Source organism: Trichogramma pretiosum, unplaced genomic scaffold (genome assembly GCF_000599845.2).
Source record: "Trichogramma pretiosum strain Unisexual culture from Peru unplaced genomic scaffold, Tpre_2.0 scaffold43, whole genome shotgun sequence".
In the NCBI taxonomy this organism is placed as follows: Eukaryota; Metazoa; Arthropoda; class Insecta; order Hymenoptera; family Trichogrammatidae; genus Trichogramma; species Trichogramma pretiosum.
Window position 1 is genome coordinate 720,019 of NW_019640864.1, and position 18,026 is coordinate 738,044.

The following is an 18,026-nucleotide window of genomic DNA, read 5'->3' on the forward strand; positions in this document are numbered from 1 at the left end:
TTGTGTATTATACTGTGCGTGAGCGCCTTTCATCATCTCTGCTTTTTTTTCAACTTGCGCGCACAAACAAGAAAATCATGTGCTCGCGTAGACATGTAATAATACGAACCTCGCGTATGTGTGGATCATAGTTATTTCCCTTTTCCTTTTCATTCTTTTTTTTTTTTTAAAGACTTTGTACACGTACTTACGACTACTTTATGTTTTAAAGTACAGCCTAGTGTATTTCTAAGAGTTTGCTTTACGATTTTTTCTCCCACGAACATCAAATGCTCGCGCCGAACACACAAGTGCGAAGTTCGAGCTGAGAAATTCGAAGTAAACGCAATTAAAGGAGGCATAAATCGACGCAGTAAATGATCGTTGCAGTAAGACGAAGCACATTGTATAATATACTTTTTCGAGGCAAATATTTTTCCGAGGATCAATACTTACAAAATGACCTTTATATAAAAAAATATATCATTATATACATTTTTTCGCCATCCTTGACGAGAGCAGCGGTAGCGGCAGCAGCGGCATCAGAAGAAATGGAAAAAGAGATTTAGCGCTACATTTTTTTTTATCGAACCAGTCGATCGGCGTACTAGATTCACTCGGTATATAGTGGCAGAAGGCGAGCGCTACAGCCGGCTACTTTATACCGCGCGGCACGGGGGCCGCCGTGCATCGCGCGAGGGAGTGATTGGCGTTATAAAAAATTGATGCTTGAATTCCATGAAAGTAGCCGGGCGAGTTGTGCTTTTATAACTGTTATTATTATTACACTGCGGGTTATGTAGTACTCTCTTGAATTTGCAACTCTCGTGCAGTGTGGGGAGCCGCGAGCGGGTGTGCATTATTTGCTCTTTATAATAGAATGAATGTGTGTGTGCGTATTTCTGCAGGTGCACTTATATGGAGAGACTGGTCACCAACCTCATAAACTATGAATTTATCCTCCAATCCATAATGAACGACACTTGCGACAACAACAACAACACGGCGGCGAGCGCAGTCTGCGTATCATGCTCGCAGCTCAGTTCGCGCACCTCATTACGACTCGCGCACTTTGCTTCATCATGGCAAAGAGCGTATATATATTATTATTAGTATATAGACACAAGTTTTTTATTGGTCGCGGTCGTCGTCGTCGTCGTTATACCGTGTGTCATCCGCGACGACGGTCAGCGAATAACTGCAAAAGTGAATCGCGCCAGGTAGACTTGAGGCGACGATGCGCGCGGAAGTCTCGCGCGCGCACATACACACACACGCGCGCTCATAGGCACGTGTAATACGTATACGTGCACACCGCACAAGCTTACACGAGCCGCTGTGTATACATATAGCAGCGAGAATATACACAAAAGAGCCTCGAGACACAATGAGCTGATCCTAATCGCGTCGATGTGTGCCATTCGTCATGTTGCGCGCCTAGAGAGATATGTGCAGTGTCACGCGCGGCGACGGCAGCAGCAGCTCGCGGATACTTTATCGTGCCGAGATGAGGAGGAGCAGAGAGAAAGAGAGAGAGAGGGAGAGAGAAAGAGAGAGAGACCTTGTGCCGACCAAGCGACGACGACGACGACGAGTGGTCTTTTCGCCCAAGCGGGGAAAAACACACGCGGCCAGGTGCATTCGCGCGGCGAGTGTCTTGTTAGCGCCTCGCAGGTCGCTCCTCCTTTTTCTTATTATTTTCATTATATATATTTTTCATTTTAGAAAGATAAAGGAGCGCGAGCCGTAGGCTGGGCTAGCGAGCGTCAAGCAGCCAAGATCATTTCGTCAAGATTAGACTTTGTAGTATGCATGCGGCCGCGTACACAAATTACGTAATGGCAACGAAAACTTGCGGCAAAAAGCACATCTATTGAAACTCGAGATTACGGGGGCGGGAAGTTTCGCGAGCTCGCGAACGGCCGCGCGCGTTATTTCAGTGACGTTCACTGTACACATTTACGTGCGGCAACACAAATTTTGCACAGCTTTCTTTTCAAAATGTTTAAATTTGACGTTTATGCTCGAGAGTCTGAGCGTACTACGTACGTCACGTTATTTGAGCGTATAATATTTTTTTCTGCAGAGTTGTCAAATTTTCCGTGGAAAAAAAAAGAAAAGAAAAGTAAAAAAAACGTGAGCACATACAGAAGCAGCGGCTCCTGCTCCCTTCTGCACGTAGTAAACAAATTGTTGCGAGCTCGCGCGCGCGTAGCCTACTTTTCTCGCAACAATATAATTGTGTTTACATGGAGAGAGACAGAGAGAGAGAGAGAGAGGAAGAAACAGAATACGATAAGCGTGTACATACAACATCGAGAGCACACAGAGCTCGCGCGCGCCGCGCGTAATCTGCGTCGAGGCTCTCTTTTCTCTATCTTTTAACGCACGGTTAAACCCATTCGGCTCTTGAGCGAAATCCGCACGCGAATTTAAATTTCAAAAGATACACACATGAACAGTGTAGGGACGCGAGCGAGCGAGCGCGCGTCTCTCTGTCAACGAAATAACTCGTATGTGCAGCGGCGCTACTATATACCATGTATGCAACGCATGTTATATAGTGTAAAGGGTAGATATGTTTTCGTAATAGCATTCGTTCATAAATTTTACTGCGCAGCGAGAGCAGCTGAGCAGCATATTGTCTCGCATTCGATGCGGATAAATATATTTTCTCCTCTCCTCCTTCTCACTCGCGGCTTGTTGTACAATATTTATTATGAATCAAAGTGATACACACATATACACACTAGCTCAACGAGCGAGCGAGATGCAGTCCCGCAAAGCACAATAAAGCTGCAACATTAATGAGCATAAAAGCTTTTTACTCCTAAACCGCGTGAAAGCTCGTGTAAAAGCCAAGTGGCCTCCTCAGAGCGTTTACCATAATTTCCAATCTCTTTCTCTCGCGGCTCTTGAAGGTGTATATACTGCGGCGGCGGGAGGAGGATATACTTTACATGCCCATTCATTTTTACGTCTTTGCCCTTTTTCGTTTATGCGGTACCCGCAAACATACACACACATATGCGCGGGCGCCCGCTAGGCCATTTGAACTCCTTGACCCAGTGTGGCTTTTGATGATTAATCGTTGTGTATACAAAATATAATAACAACACAAGCGCACGGGGGCTAAATTCTAACAAAGAACAAAAAAATATTTATAACCGGAAGAGAGAAATTTCAACAAATGCACATAGCTTAATCCGCTTTGTATATAGTTGAGGGAGAGAGGAGCGACATATTATAGTCGCGCTTCGTGTATACGTAGCGCTGCCTGGATTATTAACTCAAAGCGTGGTTTTTCTCGCATTACCCCTTTCCCACGTTTTGCCGCATACGATTTCAAAGCCAGTTACATAATACCTTTTTTGCCTGCAACCACTCAAGACGTGTGCGTTCGTGTATGTGTGTGTATGCGGTTCTGCGCGTTCAATATATTTAATAAATATACGACAAAACGCAATAACGGTGCACACGAGTGTACTGGTATACGAGCGCGCGCTCGAATTGCATCGATCCTCGACAATGACAAAACCAGAACGAATCGCTCGATACTCTTTAACACGCGTGCACTCGATGGCGACGCGGATACGCGAGTTTTACAAAGAGCATCTCGTCCGTTTCGTTTCATTTACAACTAACGCGCGCAAGCTCGCACGCATGTATGGCACACGCATACATACGACATATAGGGTAAAAACAGAGAGAACAAAAGCGACACCGATCGCGAAAAAACAACAACAACTGCAGCGAAGCCTCTGTACTCGGGCCGACGTTTACTTCATTTCGCAAAGCCTGCAGCGAGATATTTGTGTGTGTGTGTGCCATTGAGGACTCTTTTTATTTCGCGCGTCGCGTTGTTCGCGATAACGAGTCACGAGTCTATATCGATGAGCGACGAACTTACGTACACCCGTGTTAACAACATACAGAAACTCGACGAAAAAAAACAGGCAGCAGGCAACGATTTATTATATATGTTTAAAAAAAATGTATAACGACGAAAGTATATGTATTACTGGGAGGCGGCAGGAGGCAGCGCGCGCGAAAAGTGAAAAACTTTTAATGATTCAAGGCTTTTCCGAGCGTGCGCCACCGCGGCTCTCTCCCTCACTCACTCACTCATATATCGTGTACTTCAACCAACAAGTATTTCGAAGGCCGAAAATTCCTAGCTGCGTCGCTATAAACCGTCGCAGTGCAGTTCCCGCGTTTCTCTCTCTTTCTCGTGTGCGCCTCCACGATTAAAAAAAAAGGTTTTCATATGCTTATTTGCGTTGCATAAATATGAGGGGATATTTATCGTCGCGTTGCGGCGTGCACGCGCTACTTCGCACGCGACAAAACTTTACCATAATACACACGCGCTCAACAACAGGAGCAGCAGCAGCAGCACGATTCTTGCCGTCATTGATTTCGACGACATATTTTTTTCCGTGATCTACATCGAGAACGAGTATATTTTTTCGCTTTGTTTTTGACAATCAAGTCAGATAATAGATCATCTACTGTGAAGAAGAAAAGAAAGAGCCGAGAAATAAATGTAAGAATAAGTCTCGGTAAGGCGCCTGTGCAAATACTCGGATTTGCAAGCGATGCGATGTACATGAAAAGAAGAAGAAAAAAAAAGGCTAAGGCAGACAGTTTTCAAGAGTTGGAAATTGCGCGGGCGGGCACACCTGCCGCCGCCGCAGTGTGCAGAGGCGGACAAAAGATCTCGAAAAATCTGTGCCGATTCTTATCGCTTCTTCTTCTACTTCTGCTGCCCCCGAAGATGAAGCGCCGCGTGCACAAAGATGCATATCTCGATTATTCCAATTACCGCAGCCTTGAATCGGCTTTTAAGAAATTAATTGTATATACATGTGTGAATTTTTTCAAATGAAAACGCGTCGTCGAGCTGGCATGTGCAACGCGGTCGAGCTCGCTGCTGCTGTCTGTAGCTCTGCACTCGCGCGCGCACTAGCTGCAGCTCGCGACTAAAGAGTCATTCATAACGCTCGGCGAGCTATTCAAAAACGTACTCGAGTTTTTCATATGTACTATATGATATATATGTGTTAGCGGGGTGAGCTTTTGATTTGTAACCAAAAAAAGAGAAAAAAGAAAAAAAAATATTATAATTGGGTTAATTTTTACAACTCGAGGGTATCAAATATTAAACGCGACAAATGGCCTTCTTAAAAAACCTAATCTACCCGAGAATCGTTTGAAATATTCCTCATTTTCTCTGGCACTAATACAGCGAATTCGTATACATACATGATACAAAAAGCTCTGGCAACACAAACACAGCAGTGGCAAGAGAGTAGCAGAAGTGGTGGCAGCGTCCGAATGAACAATTGATTAAATGTACAGGCGGATGTAACATCGCTCTCCCTCTCTCTCACTCTCTAGCAACGGCAGCAACAGCAGCAGAGAGTAATCGTTTTAATTTCGCAGACTAGTCCTATGCGGAGCGGTGCAGCATGCATATAGATAACAACACGGTTGGCGCGCGCGCGCGCGAGGCCGACATAATATACAAACGTTAACTTTAACGAGAGGCCGTTATTATACCGAGCGCCAAAAGCGAGTTATTCTTTATTCATCGAATGAGCGTAACGGATGACCGCACGTATATAGGCCTTTACTACTCGAAAGCGCGTAATAATTTTTCTCTCGAACCTTTTGGGGGATCGACATTTCAAGCCGTCGACGCCAAGTAGTATAGGTATATATGTAGTATAGGAGATCGTTTGCAAAAGTTATATATGAATACCGAATGCTCGTAATATAGATGTGGATATAGATATAAACCCGTGATGATCAGCATCATCATCGCGTACACGCGAATGAGTATCTCTCTCTCTCTCTCTCTCTCTCGAAGTATCGGAGAAAATTGGCAACCTTGAAAATCGATACACATATAGGCGGTGCAGGGTACATAAGCTAGCTACTATTAGCGCGCTTCAAGTTCGATATTAATTCCGCGACATTAACCTCAATCATGAATATAACTCGATACAAATTCTTCGCTATCGACGCGCGTGTAATACGTGTATACCGGGTAAAAAAAACTCGAGCTTTTAAAAAATACGTAAGAGATTGAAATTGAGTATACTCTTCTCGAGTGCAGTGCTGCTGCTGCTGCTGCTGCTGCTGCTGCAAGACGAGCTCAAAAGGACGTTTTCTAATTGAGCGCGAAAAAGCATTCGGATGAATGGAAGAAGTGTGTATACGTGTAAGAAAGAGAGAGAGAGAGAATGAGAAAGAGAAATTAATGACTATAGAGCGCTGACGACGAGAGCTCTGCGACACTTTGATAGCGTGTAAAGAACTCGAGACTCAATTTTTTTTCTCCACCCCAGTGTATAGCCTCGTGCAGAGTCGCGCGTTGCTGTGTAGAGTGCCATTCGCGATGAAAAAGAAAAATAAATAATAATCTTCAAGCCTCCGCGCCAAGTCCGAGGTAATCAAGAGGTCTGTTCTTTAGGTGTATATATAAATTACCCTGGGTTAATCGAACTGCTGTGGATTTGGCGACAAAAAGCACCCACCTTCCTTTGTGTGGCTACGTGTGAGTGTGTATGTGTATATATATATACGAGGGTTGTTTCTTTTGAAAATACCGTAGTACGTGGGGGTGGCAACTTTGCCGAGGCAATTTTTGGCTTTTTACTTTTTCCTCGTCGTCGTATCTCAAAGACCGACGACAGACTCGATAAAACAAAAGATCATATGGGGTGCGCGGTAGCTTTTCTGCTCACAGGCAGAATTAGGTTGAAGATGCTTTGGTCGCCGATGAACGCGAAAAAGATAATTCGGCGCTCTTTTTGCTAATGTTAATACGCTCCAGCGAATCTTGGAACAATAGGCTTTCACGTGTTTGTCGAGGCGCACGTGCGCTAGCGCAAATAAAAATGAAAATAATATAACAAAGAGCAAAAATTCCACTGATTTCCATAGGGATATTATATAGTCGAGCTCCATTACAAGGTCTAATGAACTAAACCTTCTTTTTCATTTTCCTTTATTAATAGGTAAATGTATTTTTCATGCATAAAGACATAATCGATATAGTGGAAAAATAAATTCAAATTAAATTCACATGCAGAGATAATAGACAGAAAGCGAAGAATCGAAGAAAACATTGAGATTTAATGGAGAATCTTTGAGAAAGTTAGAAACTCACCTTGCGATAAATGTTTTGTGTGCAAATTCAAATTAACTTTACTCACGCACATGACATGGATAAATATACATATAAGCGATTGTGATAATTATCTAAAGCCACGTGTTTATGATGCAAAAAAATAGAGGCAGAAAAATGTTTTAAGAGAATCAATGAGTCATAAAAGTATAAGAGAAAAACTATATAAATGAACAAGTATTAATGAATTTTTGAAGAGAAAAGAAAAGGAAGATTTTCAATGTAGCCTACTGATTCTTTTTGTCCCGAGATGATGAATTTTCTGACTGGGTACTGCGCTTTAAGTTCAGCCCCTAGCGAATAAATACATATCAATATGATGAATATTTTTTTCTTCTTTTTTTGTTATATAGCAGATAATGTGAAAATAATAAAAAAAAGGGGTTATTATCGTAATCGAAATGGGTTTGGATCGTGAGATAACAATGCCAGGATAATAAAATTAGCCGCGCAATTGAAAATTGCGATAAGCAAGCTGCTAAACTACGATTCCGCTGGCTCTGCTGCAAGACGGGGAGGATGAGGCAAATCTTTAAGGTTGTTGGAGTTTCTGTAACTCATTGACGCCGCTGCCACCGAGGTTCGCTCGCATCCGACTAGTTTTCGACTCGTGTCACACAAAATTTCTTAATCCTCACTGCGCGCGAGCTGAACTTTGAAGTTCGAAGCAGCGGTAAATTCATGGGATTCTCCGCCTCCGCTCAGCAGCTCTGCGCGCATTTGTATAAAATATCGATCGATTTCTCTCTCTCTCTCTCTTTCACTCTCTTATACCCAAAGTTGGCAACGACATAGAATGAAATCTCAGGTGAGGAGCGATAATAATATGTAGGTTAGCAACTTATTGAAAAGGAGACGCTCTGCTAAGTTGCCAACGTGTACGCCTATATACATACACACACACTGATGCAGCGGTATACACTTGCAAGTATACGTGTGCAAATAAAAATATGTATACACAGTAGAGTCGCGAAACAGAAGAAGACGAGACGGCTGAGGTATGAGCCGCGAATAGGTGTGTATAATGCACATACAAACACACAGACGCGTATATATGCATACATAAAGTACACGTACAGCAGCAGCAGCAGCAGTAGCAGACACTGACAAGAAGTAGAGGTGGTGGGTAGGAGCGCATAACCCTTCAGATACTCGACTTTACTGGCAGCCTACATCTGGGTCGTCGATTTTAATCGCGTTCAGGGCCGCGACCATTCAGCAGATATTTTGCCTTTGAGTTTTCAAGCTCAGCCTTGCCTGATACACACTCCCACTTGCAGCACACGTACACACTACACTCACACACATACACACTCATATATTCATACAGCCAGCTGCCGCCGCCGCTGCTACTGCTGCTTTTTCTTCTTTTCTCTCGCACGCGCGCGCGAGAGAGAGCTACACTTGCTACTCCGCTGCTGCTTTTTTTCTATCTTTCATAGGTGTTTAGAGGGATGAGCTATTAGCGAAAAATGTGTATAATATGGACATCGAGCTGATGACGAAGCGGATGATGCTTTTGTATCATCTTTTTTTTTCTCTCTCTCTCTCTCTCTCTCTCTCTCTCTCTCTCTCTCGTACTCTCTTGTACAACATTTACCCCGTTGTGCATATGAGAGACTGACGCTGATTATTTCTCTTTGTAGCGCGCGCTTTAATGGCCGGGCTTCGGATAGATTGAAAAAAACATCCACTCCTCGTTTTTTATCTTCCTCGGTGCGAATTATTCTTGACTATTATACGGAAGAGATTTACGTCTCTCGCAAATTAGGTGCAACATTAATACGAGATACTGCGAGAGAGGAGAAGAGAAAAAGAAAAATCAACTCGAAGTAAATAAAAGAGAAGACAATTGAAAAACGAAAATCCGAACTGAAACTGGCTCTCTCAAAATACGTTTTATATAGTACGAAAATTTACGATTTTCGTCGTCGTCGTCGTCGTCGTCGTCGCGCTCGATGCCATTGGGTTATACGCCATATACCTATATCGCACACACATGCACAGCAGCAGCATTTGAGAAGCAGCTGCCTCTCTCTCTCTTTGCCTCTTGCGTGTTATAACGTCGCGATGGCGACGTGGTGGCGCGAATGAAATTTATAACTGCGCAGCACACACTCCTCCTCTCGAATCTCCTCCACGAGGCACGATGTGCTGCTCTCTCTCTCTCTCTCTCTATATATATATATATACGTACATATAAAGTACTACGCGTTTGAACTTTCTTCGGAGCGGGCTGCGGCGGGTGCGGGGGCAGGGGTATGAGAGCAAAAGCGGTGGTGGCGGCCGCGCCTGCAGCTGCTTGGTCTATAGAGCCTCGAGCTCTAGAGCTCGTATCGATACGTTATGCATATAGCAGTTATAATACGCTCAAGAAACGTACGTACATAGCGCGCGTCTGCACAAATCAATGTGATTGGCATTAATTATCAAACTCGTGCGTACATGTGCGCGATTGTTATATAGTACGTGTGGGTTGCCATTGCCAAGGAAGCTTGCGTTGCGATGCGAACGTCGATGGATTTTACATCCCTCAAGGTTACGCGATATACGCGATCGGTACGAAGGTATACATACACGCGTACCTACGTCACGCGATGTACACGAGCGAAAGTACGCGACGCGTGTATAGAATTTTGTTTTTGTTGTTCGCCGTTGTTGTTGGTTATGCGCGAACATTAAGAGCTTTTGCGAAGGCTATCCGCGGCGAAGGATAGATCCATCGATGCGTGAATTTTTCCAATTGATGTATCATTGGAACTCTCGCGAGCTACAGTAGCTAGCTGCAGAAAGCCGCTCTCGTCGACTCATGGGGGAAAGATCCGCGCGTGTAATAAAACAATGTGGCTCGCAAGACGATATCCGCGCGCGTGCCGAGCAACTCCCGCGAGTGCACGCCTATGGAATGTACAACGCATTATATTCTGTTAGGCGATATATGGGTCAGTTATCGATCTACTCGAGTGTTGTATTGCAGCAGCCCCACACGCGTGTTCTTACAGATACACTGTGCACCCCGCTCGAGGAATATTGTTTATCTCGACCGGATCTATACGGATATTTTCAAAGATTTACCAATATAATACATAATGCAGTTGCTGCTGCTGCTGCTGCTGCCGCCGCTGCCGTTGTTACCGAGATGCTTGTCTGCCTGCCACACCACCCGAGTAGTGTGGTTATACGAGAAGGCAGATTGATAAATAATTTGCTCGCGATGTGTGCGTGTACGAGATATATCAGTGGTAAGAGCTGCTGCTACAGCGAGCAGCAGGTCGCGTGCTAAGCAAATTTTATTTATGAAAGCCCGAGAGCCAAAAGAGTGAGGGAGCGAGTGAGAAATATTTTTCGTTATAGTTTTTCGTATATATCCAAGGTAATTCATGCACTCATGAATATTCAGATATCTGATTCGCAACTTTCACCCCATCCGGGGAGAGTAACAAGCGCCGCGCGTAGAGAGAGCTTCTCTTCGGAATTGAGTTCATAAAATGATACCGTACAGATTTGATGAGAAACAAGATGAAGTTTACGATTATCGGAATCGAATCTGTCTCTGCTCGTGTATACCTTGATTCGATTCTTGGGCTCTCTTCTCTTTTTTTCTTCCTCCTCTTTCTCTCTTCTCTTCTTTTTTTTTATTCTCTGTACTCTTTGATCGATGACGCTCATAAATCTTGTTTCTGCCGCCACCGAGTACAAATTCAAATGTAATAAAGATAATTGACGCGGAAAATCAAACGAAAATAGGAATATTTATTTCAGTACGATCCGGATTGAATTAAATTGCCTGGTCATTGAAACGAGAGTAAATGTACACGATTTTTTAAATCATCTTGCTAGAGTACATTTATCGTGAAAAATGACGGTCTGCTTGTATGCATAATTTAGAAGACAAAAGTGCACCGAGTGAGCTCAATTTCTTTGTGCGTCTTTAACGAGCCCCGCACCTTTTTTTTCGGACACGTACAGAGGATATACTCCTTGCTAAGCCTTTCTCAAACACCTATGCGGGTCGTCAACCCTCAAAGTCGTTTATCTTCATCTCGCTACGATGGGGAGCTTCTCGCATCTTATAAGAATAGGCTGGAAAAAAGAAAGGAGAAAAAACTACCGTCCCTATCTATTGCCTCGACTGATTTTTACCTATATCGCTTGACAATTTCAAAATAATCAATTCGACATAAAAGAAAATGTGGAAAAAAAACCTTTCAACGAGTCAAATTGATTAATTAAATAACAAGCTCGAATTTCACGAGCTCTGTGAAAGCTTAAATCCACGACGACGGGATGATGATAGTGAAAATGATGCACAAAGAAGCATCAGCCGCGCGCGCGCGTTTGCTGTTTTACTCTCTCTGACAAAGTATTCGAGGCGTAGTGCGCGACCTCGAAAATCCCTCATGGATGCAGCTTTCTTTCTTTCTTTCTTTTTGTTTCTTTTTTTCGCTCTTTGCTATCTAATCGTTATTACTTAATATCACGGTAAAATTTTTTTGAAAATCTGTGGAAAAAAAGAAAGAAAAAAATACGTTCACATTCGTTGATGATACTACATGAGAGACACTCATAAAAATCACGAGTAATATACAATGCAAGTGTGTATTTTTATAAGTAACATGTGTACATTTTAAAAAGAGCAACAAGTATTCTTACTAATTATCGCGCATCGAGTCGCAAGAACGTCACTCTCTCTGTTTCTCTCTTTCTCGCTCTTTCTCTCTTTCTGCCTTTCCGCATCTCACGAGTTGTCACTCGCCTATTCAATCTCTCACTCTCTCTCTCTCTCACGAGCGCGAACAAGGTCGTTCTCCGCAATGAAAAGCTCAAGCTTTTCATTCGTGTTTATACGTATATACACAAAACAAATATAACTCGCTGCGACGCGCGCGAGTTCTCCAAATGCACTCGTATATATCAACGATCATATAAATTCTTGAAAGAATTCAATGTTGCTGCCTTTGTGTGTTTATCGTACTTAAAAAAAAAGAAAAAGAAGAAGACGGAGGAGGAGGAAAAAAAGGTTTTCATACCGAGCCGTGTAGCAGCATTGTCCAATAAGAGAGACATCGCAAAAACTGCGTTCAAATGTGATTATATAGCAGAGGGTGAAAAAAAGGAAGAAGCAAAGTGCAACATTTGTACTTTTGCAATGTACATTCCACGTGTTCACGAAGTTGTCTACAAACAAATACACAGCCTGTGAGTAGCAGTTAATAAAAGAGGGACGAAGCCCCCGATTAAAGACGTTTTGTTACTCCACCCTCACGGCTATATTATCCGTGTCTATATGTGTAGGTGTGTGTGCAAAAGCTCAGCTGTACCGTGAGTATATTTTACTTTCTCTCTACTCGGGCTTATTAATCGAATTAAAGCTTAATTGCGACGGATTAAACTCGTGGAAATCCCTGAATCTCGAAATCTAGTCTCTCTCTCTCACTCTCCGTGCGCCGAAGATTCAATTATACGCGTAGAGTAATGCAGTAGCGTTGGCGGCAGCCGAGTAGTACCCGAGTCTGTATAGAGTCAGGCTAGAGGATTATCATCCGAGTTGTTTCTTTGAGACGAGTTTAATGATTCCTGAATAACATAACGAATCTCAATATAACAAGAGAGCCGTATAATCAAAGCTAAATGGCGTATCTGCGACTGTGCACGAGCAGTCGACGCAGCTGCAGGGGCTAATCATCGCGGATCTGGGAGCTTACCTTATAATATCGAAATGATTAATGTAACCTTGCCCGATCTTTTTAAATTGTATCTGTGTAAATAACTGTGTCTACTTAACCTCTAGAGGGCCGGGATTTAAGAGTCCAAATCACCCATAGAAAATTAAATCATCGATCGATCATAGGCAAAATGTCGATCAGGGGGTGCGCCAATATATTGGCTTTCTGGACCGGGACGGAAAAGACCGTGTAAAAAGTTTCAAGTTCAATAAAATATTGTTGATAAAAAATTTTTTTATAAATATACGTTTTTGGTATATTATTTGACGCTGAACCCAAATCTGAGGTTGAAGTAACTCTAAAATTTTTTCTAGGTGCGTTTTAATACTTTTACAGTGAGTAAGAAATAAATTTTCTCTATAAATGAGGTGAAAAAGGTATGAAATAGATAAATTCACATTGGATTATATAAAATAGTAATATCAAACTTTTTCTATAAGATGTTTGTTCATAATTATAGCCTCATGAAACCAAATTAATTTACCATTCATGTAAGGTGAAAATCATGTTTCTAATTGAATTCTAATTTGAAAAGATTTATTGATGCACCAAAATATTGGTTTACCGGCCCTCCAGAGGTTAATTTTATTTACGACGCGCGACACGTGCACAATCCTATGCACGTGCGGGCTTTGGAACTACGCGTGTCTAGAAATGATCTTTCGCCTTGATATAATCTCTCAGCCTCTCTGCTGTGGCTACTGCCACCAAATGCCACCAAATGCCACCAAATGCGTCAAATAAAGCTCGACCTAAACAGTTCGCATACGCCTCCGCACATATCTTTTTAATTGCGCCATATCCACCAGCGCCCCCCGCCCACCCTCGTATAGTGCCTTTGTATACAAGCACCTGGTTATATTTACATACAAGCTACTACTACTAGGTATGCTCGACACACGACACACGACGCACTAAACATGTAAGAAGAATAACGAGCCAAGCCGTTGGCGCTGCTGCTCTCGAGCTGAGAGTGAGAACAATACGTCCCTTTTATGACTGAAAATTTTAATTCACGCGCGCGACGAAATTGTCTCTTGACTTGCTCTTAGCCGGCAGCGGTATGCCTTGTGTGTGCCGTCGGTGCTACTATACTTGCTCACCCCTCTGAGCTATACACCGAGAGAATAACACTTATAAGCTGCGGTTAAGTCTTGGGCGCTCGAGCGCTATATATTTATTTCTATACGTATATAAATATACACATATACCTGCGTGGTATAACGTTATTCGCGCGTTAAGTGCGATGTCGGTTAAACGCAGATAAAGCCAGTAATGGGTACTGGAAATGAGATTATAAAGGATGATTCATTATGCCCATTGGCTATTGTGTGCACTCGCGCGCGCGCGTACGCTGCGCGCGTATATCCCGGGTTATAAGCAGCAAGTCGAGCATATACATATCCGTATATATGCATTATACATATAGCTATAATATAATGCGCGCGTGCAGAACCAAGGCTTCACGGCAAGTATTTAATTAATCCATCTGTGATTTTCGACGATTAATTGAAAATAGCGAGCGCGCTCGCAAAAGGTGAAAAAAAGAGAACAAAAAAGGTCAATTATTCCTTACACAATAGGGTAGAAAAGTGAAATTAGTCGCCAAGCGACGAAAGAGAAGGAGAGCGGAAGAGCGAGAGAGAGAGGTTAATTTTATACGCGCGCAAAAAAGAACGATTGAACGTTATACGACTCGGCTTTATAGCTGGACCGATAATCGCTAACTTGTCGTTATAATAACGTCGATTGTTTGACGAAAAAGAGAAGGAAAAAAGTGCGTGATTCCGATCGGGCTAGAACTAAATTTTTCAACCGACGAAATTTCACGTTAAGCGCGTGGGCCTGCCTCGGTTAATAAGGGCCATTGTGAAATCAATATTAATTTGGTTAACCACACACATGCGTGAATAATGTTATGGCATAATTATATGTATATTTTGCACCTAATCAGATATCAAACCGATCGGAGCTCTCGCGAACGTCATTCTAATTTAAAGTGAAAACGCGAGCGAGGTGAGCAATTAGCATTTTGCAATCGATGAGCGCACACGGCTGACGCAGCTATATTTTTTTTATCATTATTACTCTTTCAAAGGCCTGTCCGAATTATACGAGTACCTGTATCGAGGCTCGTGCTATATGATACACTGCTGCTCAAAAAAAAGGTAAATAAAAGAAAAAATATCTGGAACATACTCGGCTTTTCTCTGTTGAAATACACTTGTAATCGTATAGCACAGGGCGCGATTAAGCTCGTATAAAACATACTGGTCAGGTACTCAAAAGTCTTAAAAACGAAAAAGAGAAGAAAAAGACGAAAAAAAGATGAGAATGTAAAGAATCTGCGCGCACGAGACTCTCGACGATACACGTTCGTCGCAAAAAAAAAGAATACAACACATAACGGGTCAAGGGCCATGCAAGTAAAAAAAAAAAAGTAGCTGTCGCTGTTTTGCACACCTTCGCGCGGTACAAGCCAAGCGCAATGAAAGAGAAGAAGCGGAAATGTTAGCTTTTATCTATACATGTATATTCATGGGCGCTCTTTGAAGCCGAGCGAGAGAAACGTTTAGCGATAGCGAAAAAATGAGTATTTTACCGAGATACCGCGTGATTTTTATCTTTTTTATTATCCTTTTTTTTTCTTTTTCATTGAAATTTTTGGCCGATGCGCGCCGAGTTGGCAAACAAATTATTGGCCGACTGCAGAGAGAGGATCACTCTCTATCACGGATCTGTGTTATGTTTCATGCGGAGACCATTAGGCGAGAGTCAGGGATCAGCTTAATATACTCTGGAAATCTATATACGCGGCGCGGTAGAAGCAGTCACTCGGGGAAGAGCAGCAGCAGTAGCAGCAGGAGCAGAAGCAGGCATTAACGCATTAAATCAGTTGTAATTATCAAAATCAGCCAAGAATATACTACACCATTTTGGACCGGAATCAAAACGTTAATGATCGGGGAGGCGAGCGAGCGAGCTCGCGGAGAAATATCGATTCAGCTCTCATGTAGCATAAACACATGCGATCGTGATACATATACCAGGCGCGCGCGCGCGCGAGAAAGCCTCTCGACAGCATTACTGCCTGTGGCGAGTATTATCGGTTTGCATCTTCCTCCCTCCCCCCGCGCTTTCCTTTCCCTCCTGCATTCGCATACATCGTGCTTCCAGAGAGAAATATTAATGTACATTATATTGCATAAATGTCTGCTCTTGTCATCGCGCACGCATGCACAGGGTCCGTATGTCACACGACACGCACAAGCACACACATATTACACAGACAAGCTGGATAATTCAATCTCAAGAAGGTATAGGAGTCATCGACGCATGAGAGTATTGCATAATTACTCTCGGGAGGGAGGAAGAGGATAGAGAGACAGAGAGAGAGAGAGAGAGAAGCAAGAGCAGAGCCAGAGCACACAGCCCGTCTATGCAAATTGAGTTCACCGTTACATACGCGCGTGGACCACACGGAGCAGCAGCTAGCAGCAGTATATACACAGTAGCTGTACGGCAGCCGACACGCCAGACGAAATCTAATGAGATCGCGCGCAAATACTGCCTGCTGCTGCCGATGGTAATTAGAAGTAGTGTCTCCATTATCTGGGATATATATTTAAATGCAATGTACGTGAGGGCGTTTACGTACACGAGCGTACTTTTTTCTTCTTCTTACTTTTTCTTCTACATACACATATATGTATTGGGTGGGTGGAGGATCGCGGAGAGAGAGCGGCTCGCGCGCGGGCGTCGAATTAAAATCGCGTTATTTTACAAATTGTATATAGATTAAAATAGCGACTTGGCACACGCAAACTTTCGAGTTCGATCGACCAGTCAATAAATATGTATAAAGTATCGAAAGGTATTAACTCGCACACAGGATACGCTACGCGATACATCCGCACACAGATAACGTTGCGCAATATCGGTCCATTCAAAAAGTATATCGGGGGCTAGCGACATTATGAATACGCACGTCCGCGGGGGTCCACCCACGCGCATGCACGTTTCAATTTGGCTGCTGCCGTTCAGCCGGTTGCTATTTTTGTGTTTTGTACAAATTCGTTTGCTGAAATTCATTTTTACCCTGAGCTGCGGAGATGACGCGATCGATTGAATCGCTATAATTTATTTCATCTCATGCCCACGCGTTTATTTAAATCATAAAAAAACATATAATAACTCGCAACCGTATGCACTTTCTCGGTAAAAAAACAAAAACAAAATAAAAGTAAAAATAAACACGCTAGACACAATTTAAAAGCCAAAAGGGCTGCCACTTCTTTTACAATCGTTATATTTATTTCGAAGTAAAATAGCCAGCCAGATTAACGACGCATCGCTTTATCGTTTTGCTATCTTTACGACGCGAGACAGCAGCTCGGTGTGGCGGCAGTGGCAGCGGAGAGCTGTGCCGAGCCGAGCGAGCGAGCGCGCGCGTGGCGATAACGCTGCACACACGACTATACTACTGCGCGCCGGAACTCATCCTCTGTATATATATCGCCAACGCAGATAGATAGTATATACGCTCATATTCGCACATACGTGTGTGCACATGCCAGGCTTTGCACGAGTAGAGCTCTCCGAGCTCGCTTTTATTTTTATTTTTTATTCTTCCTTTTTAAATTTTCATCGCGTCAAGGGTTTTTGTGTTCTTTGCAGAGGTCCACGGCGCGCATTCTTTCTTTCATGTGCGGCAGTTAATCGTAGAGACGCGATACAGTTGCAAAATGCACGAGCGCGAGAAGAAGTCGAGTCGAGGTAAGGAAAAATGAGCCGCACAGAAAGAAGTGCAAAATTTATTTTTCGAGTGTTCCCCTGCGGCATCGCAACAGGCCTTTGTCTGGCTGCTGCTGCTGCTGCTGCTGCTACTGTACTGCTGGTCGCCTTTTTCTCTTTAATAGTACACGTACTCAACAAACAGTTCCGAGGCCTTTTTTCTTTCGGTTGTTCGTGAACGAGCAGACGTACACACACATACATGCGAACGTAAAAAAGCGTGGCTTATCGTCTCGATGCTTTAACGAAGCCCCAAGAAAAGCTATCAAGACATCGAGACATGAAAAATAAAATTTTATAGATTTACCATAAGACTCGAGTTATGTAACGAT

General features: G+C 43.1%; 1 protein-coding gene across 9 annotated transcripts in view; it reads right to left on the minus strand.

Moving 5' to 3' along the window:
• Positions 1-18,026, minus strand: part of LOC106649634 (potassium/sodium hyperpolarization-activated cyclic nucleotide-gated channel 3) — a 94,860-nt gene that overhangs the window by 65,068 nt on the left and 11,766 nt on the right. Inside the window, exon 1 of one of the 9 annotated variants that reach the window (XM_023457610.1) lies at positions 919-1,164. The exons of the other annotated variants lie outside the window; for them this stretch is intronic. Coding sequence (XP_023313378.1) covers positions 919-923 — 5 coding nt within the window. The 5' untranslated portion in view covers positions 924-1,164. Of the gene's footprint in view, positions 1-918; positions 1,165-18,026 lie in introns of those variants that run through there. 9 annotated transcript variants of the gene reach the window in all.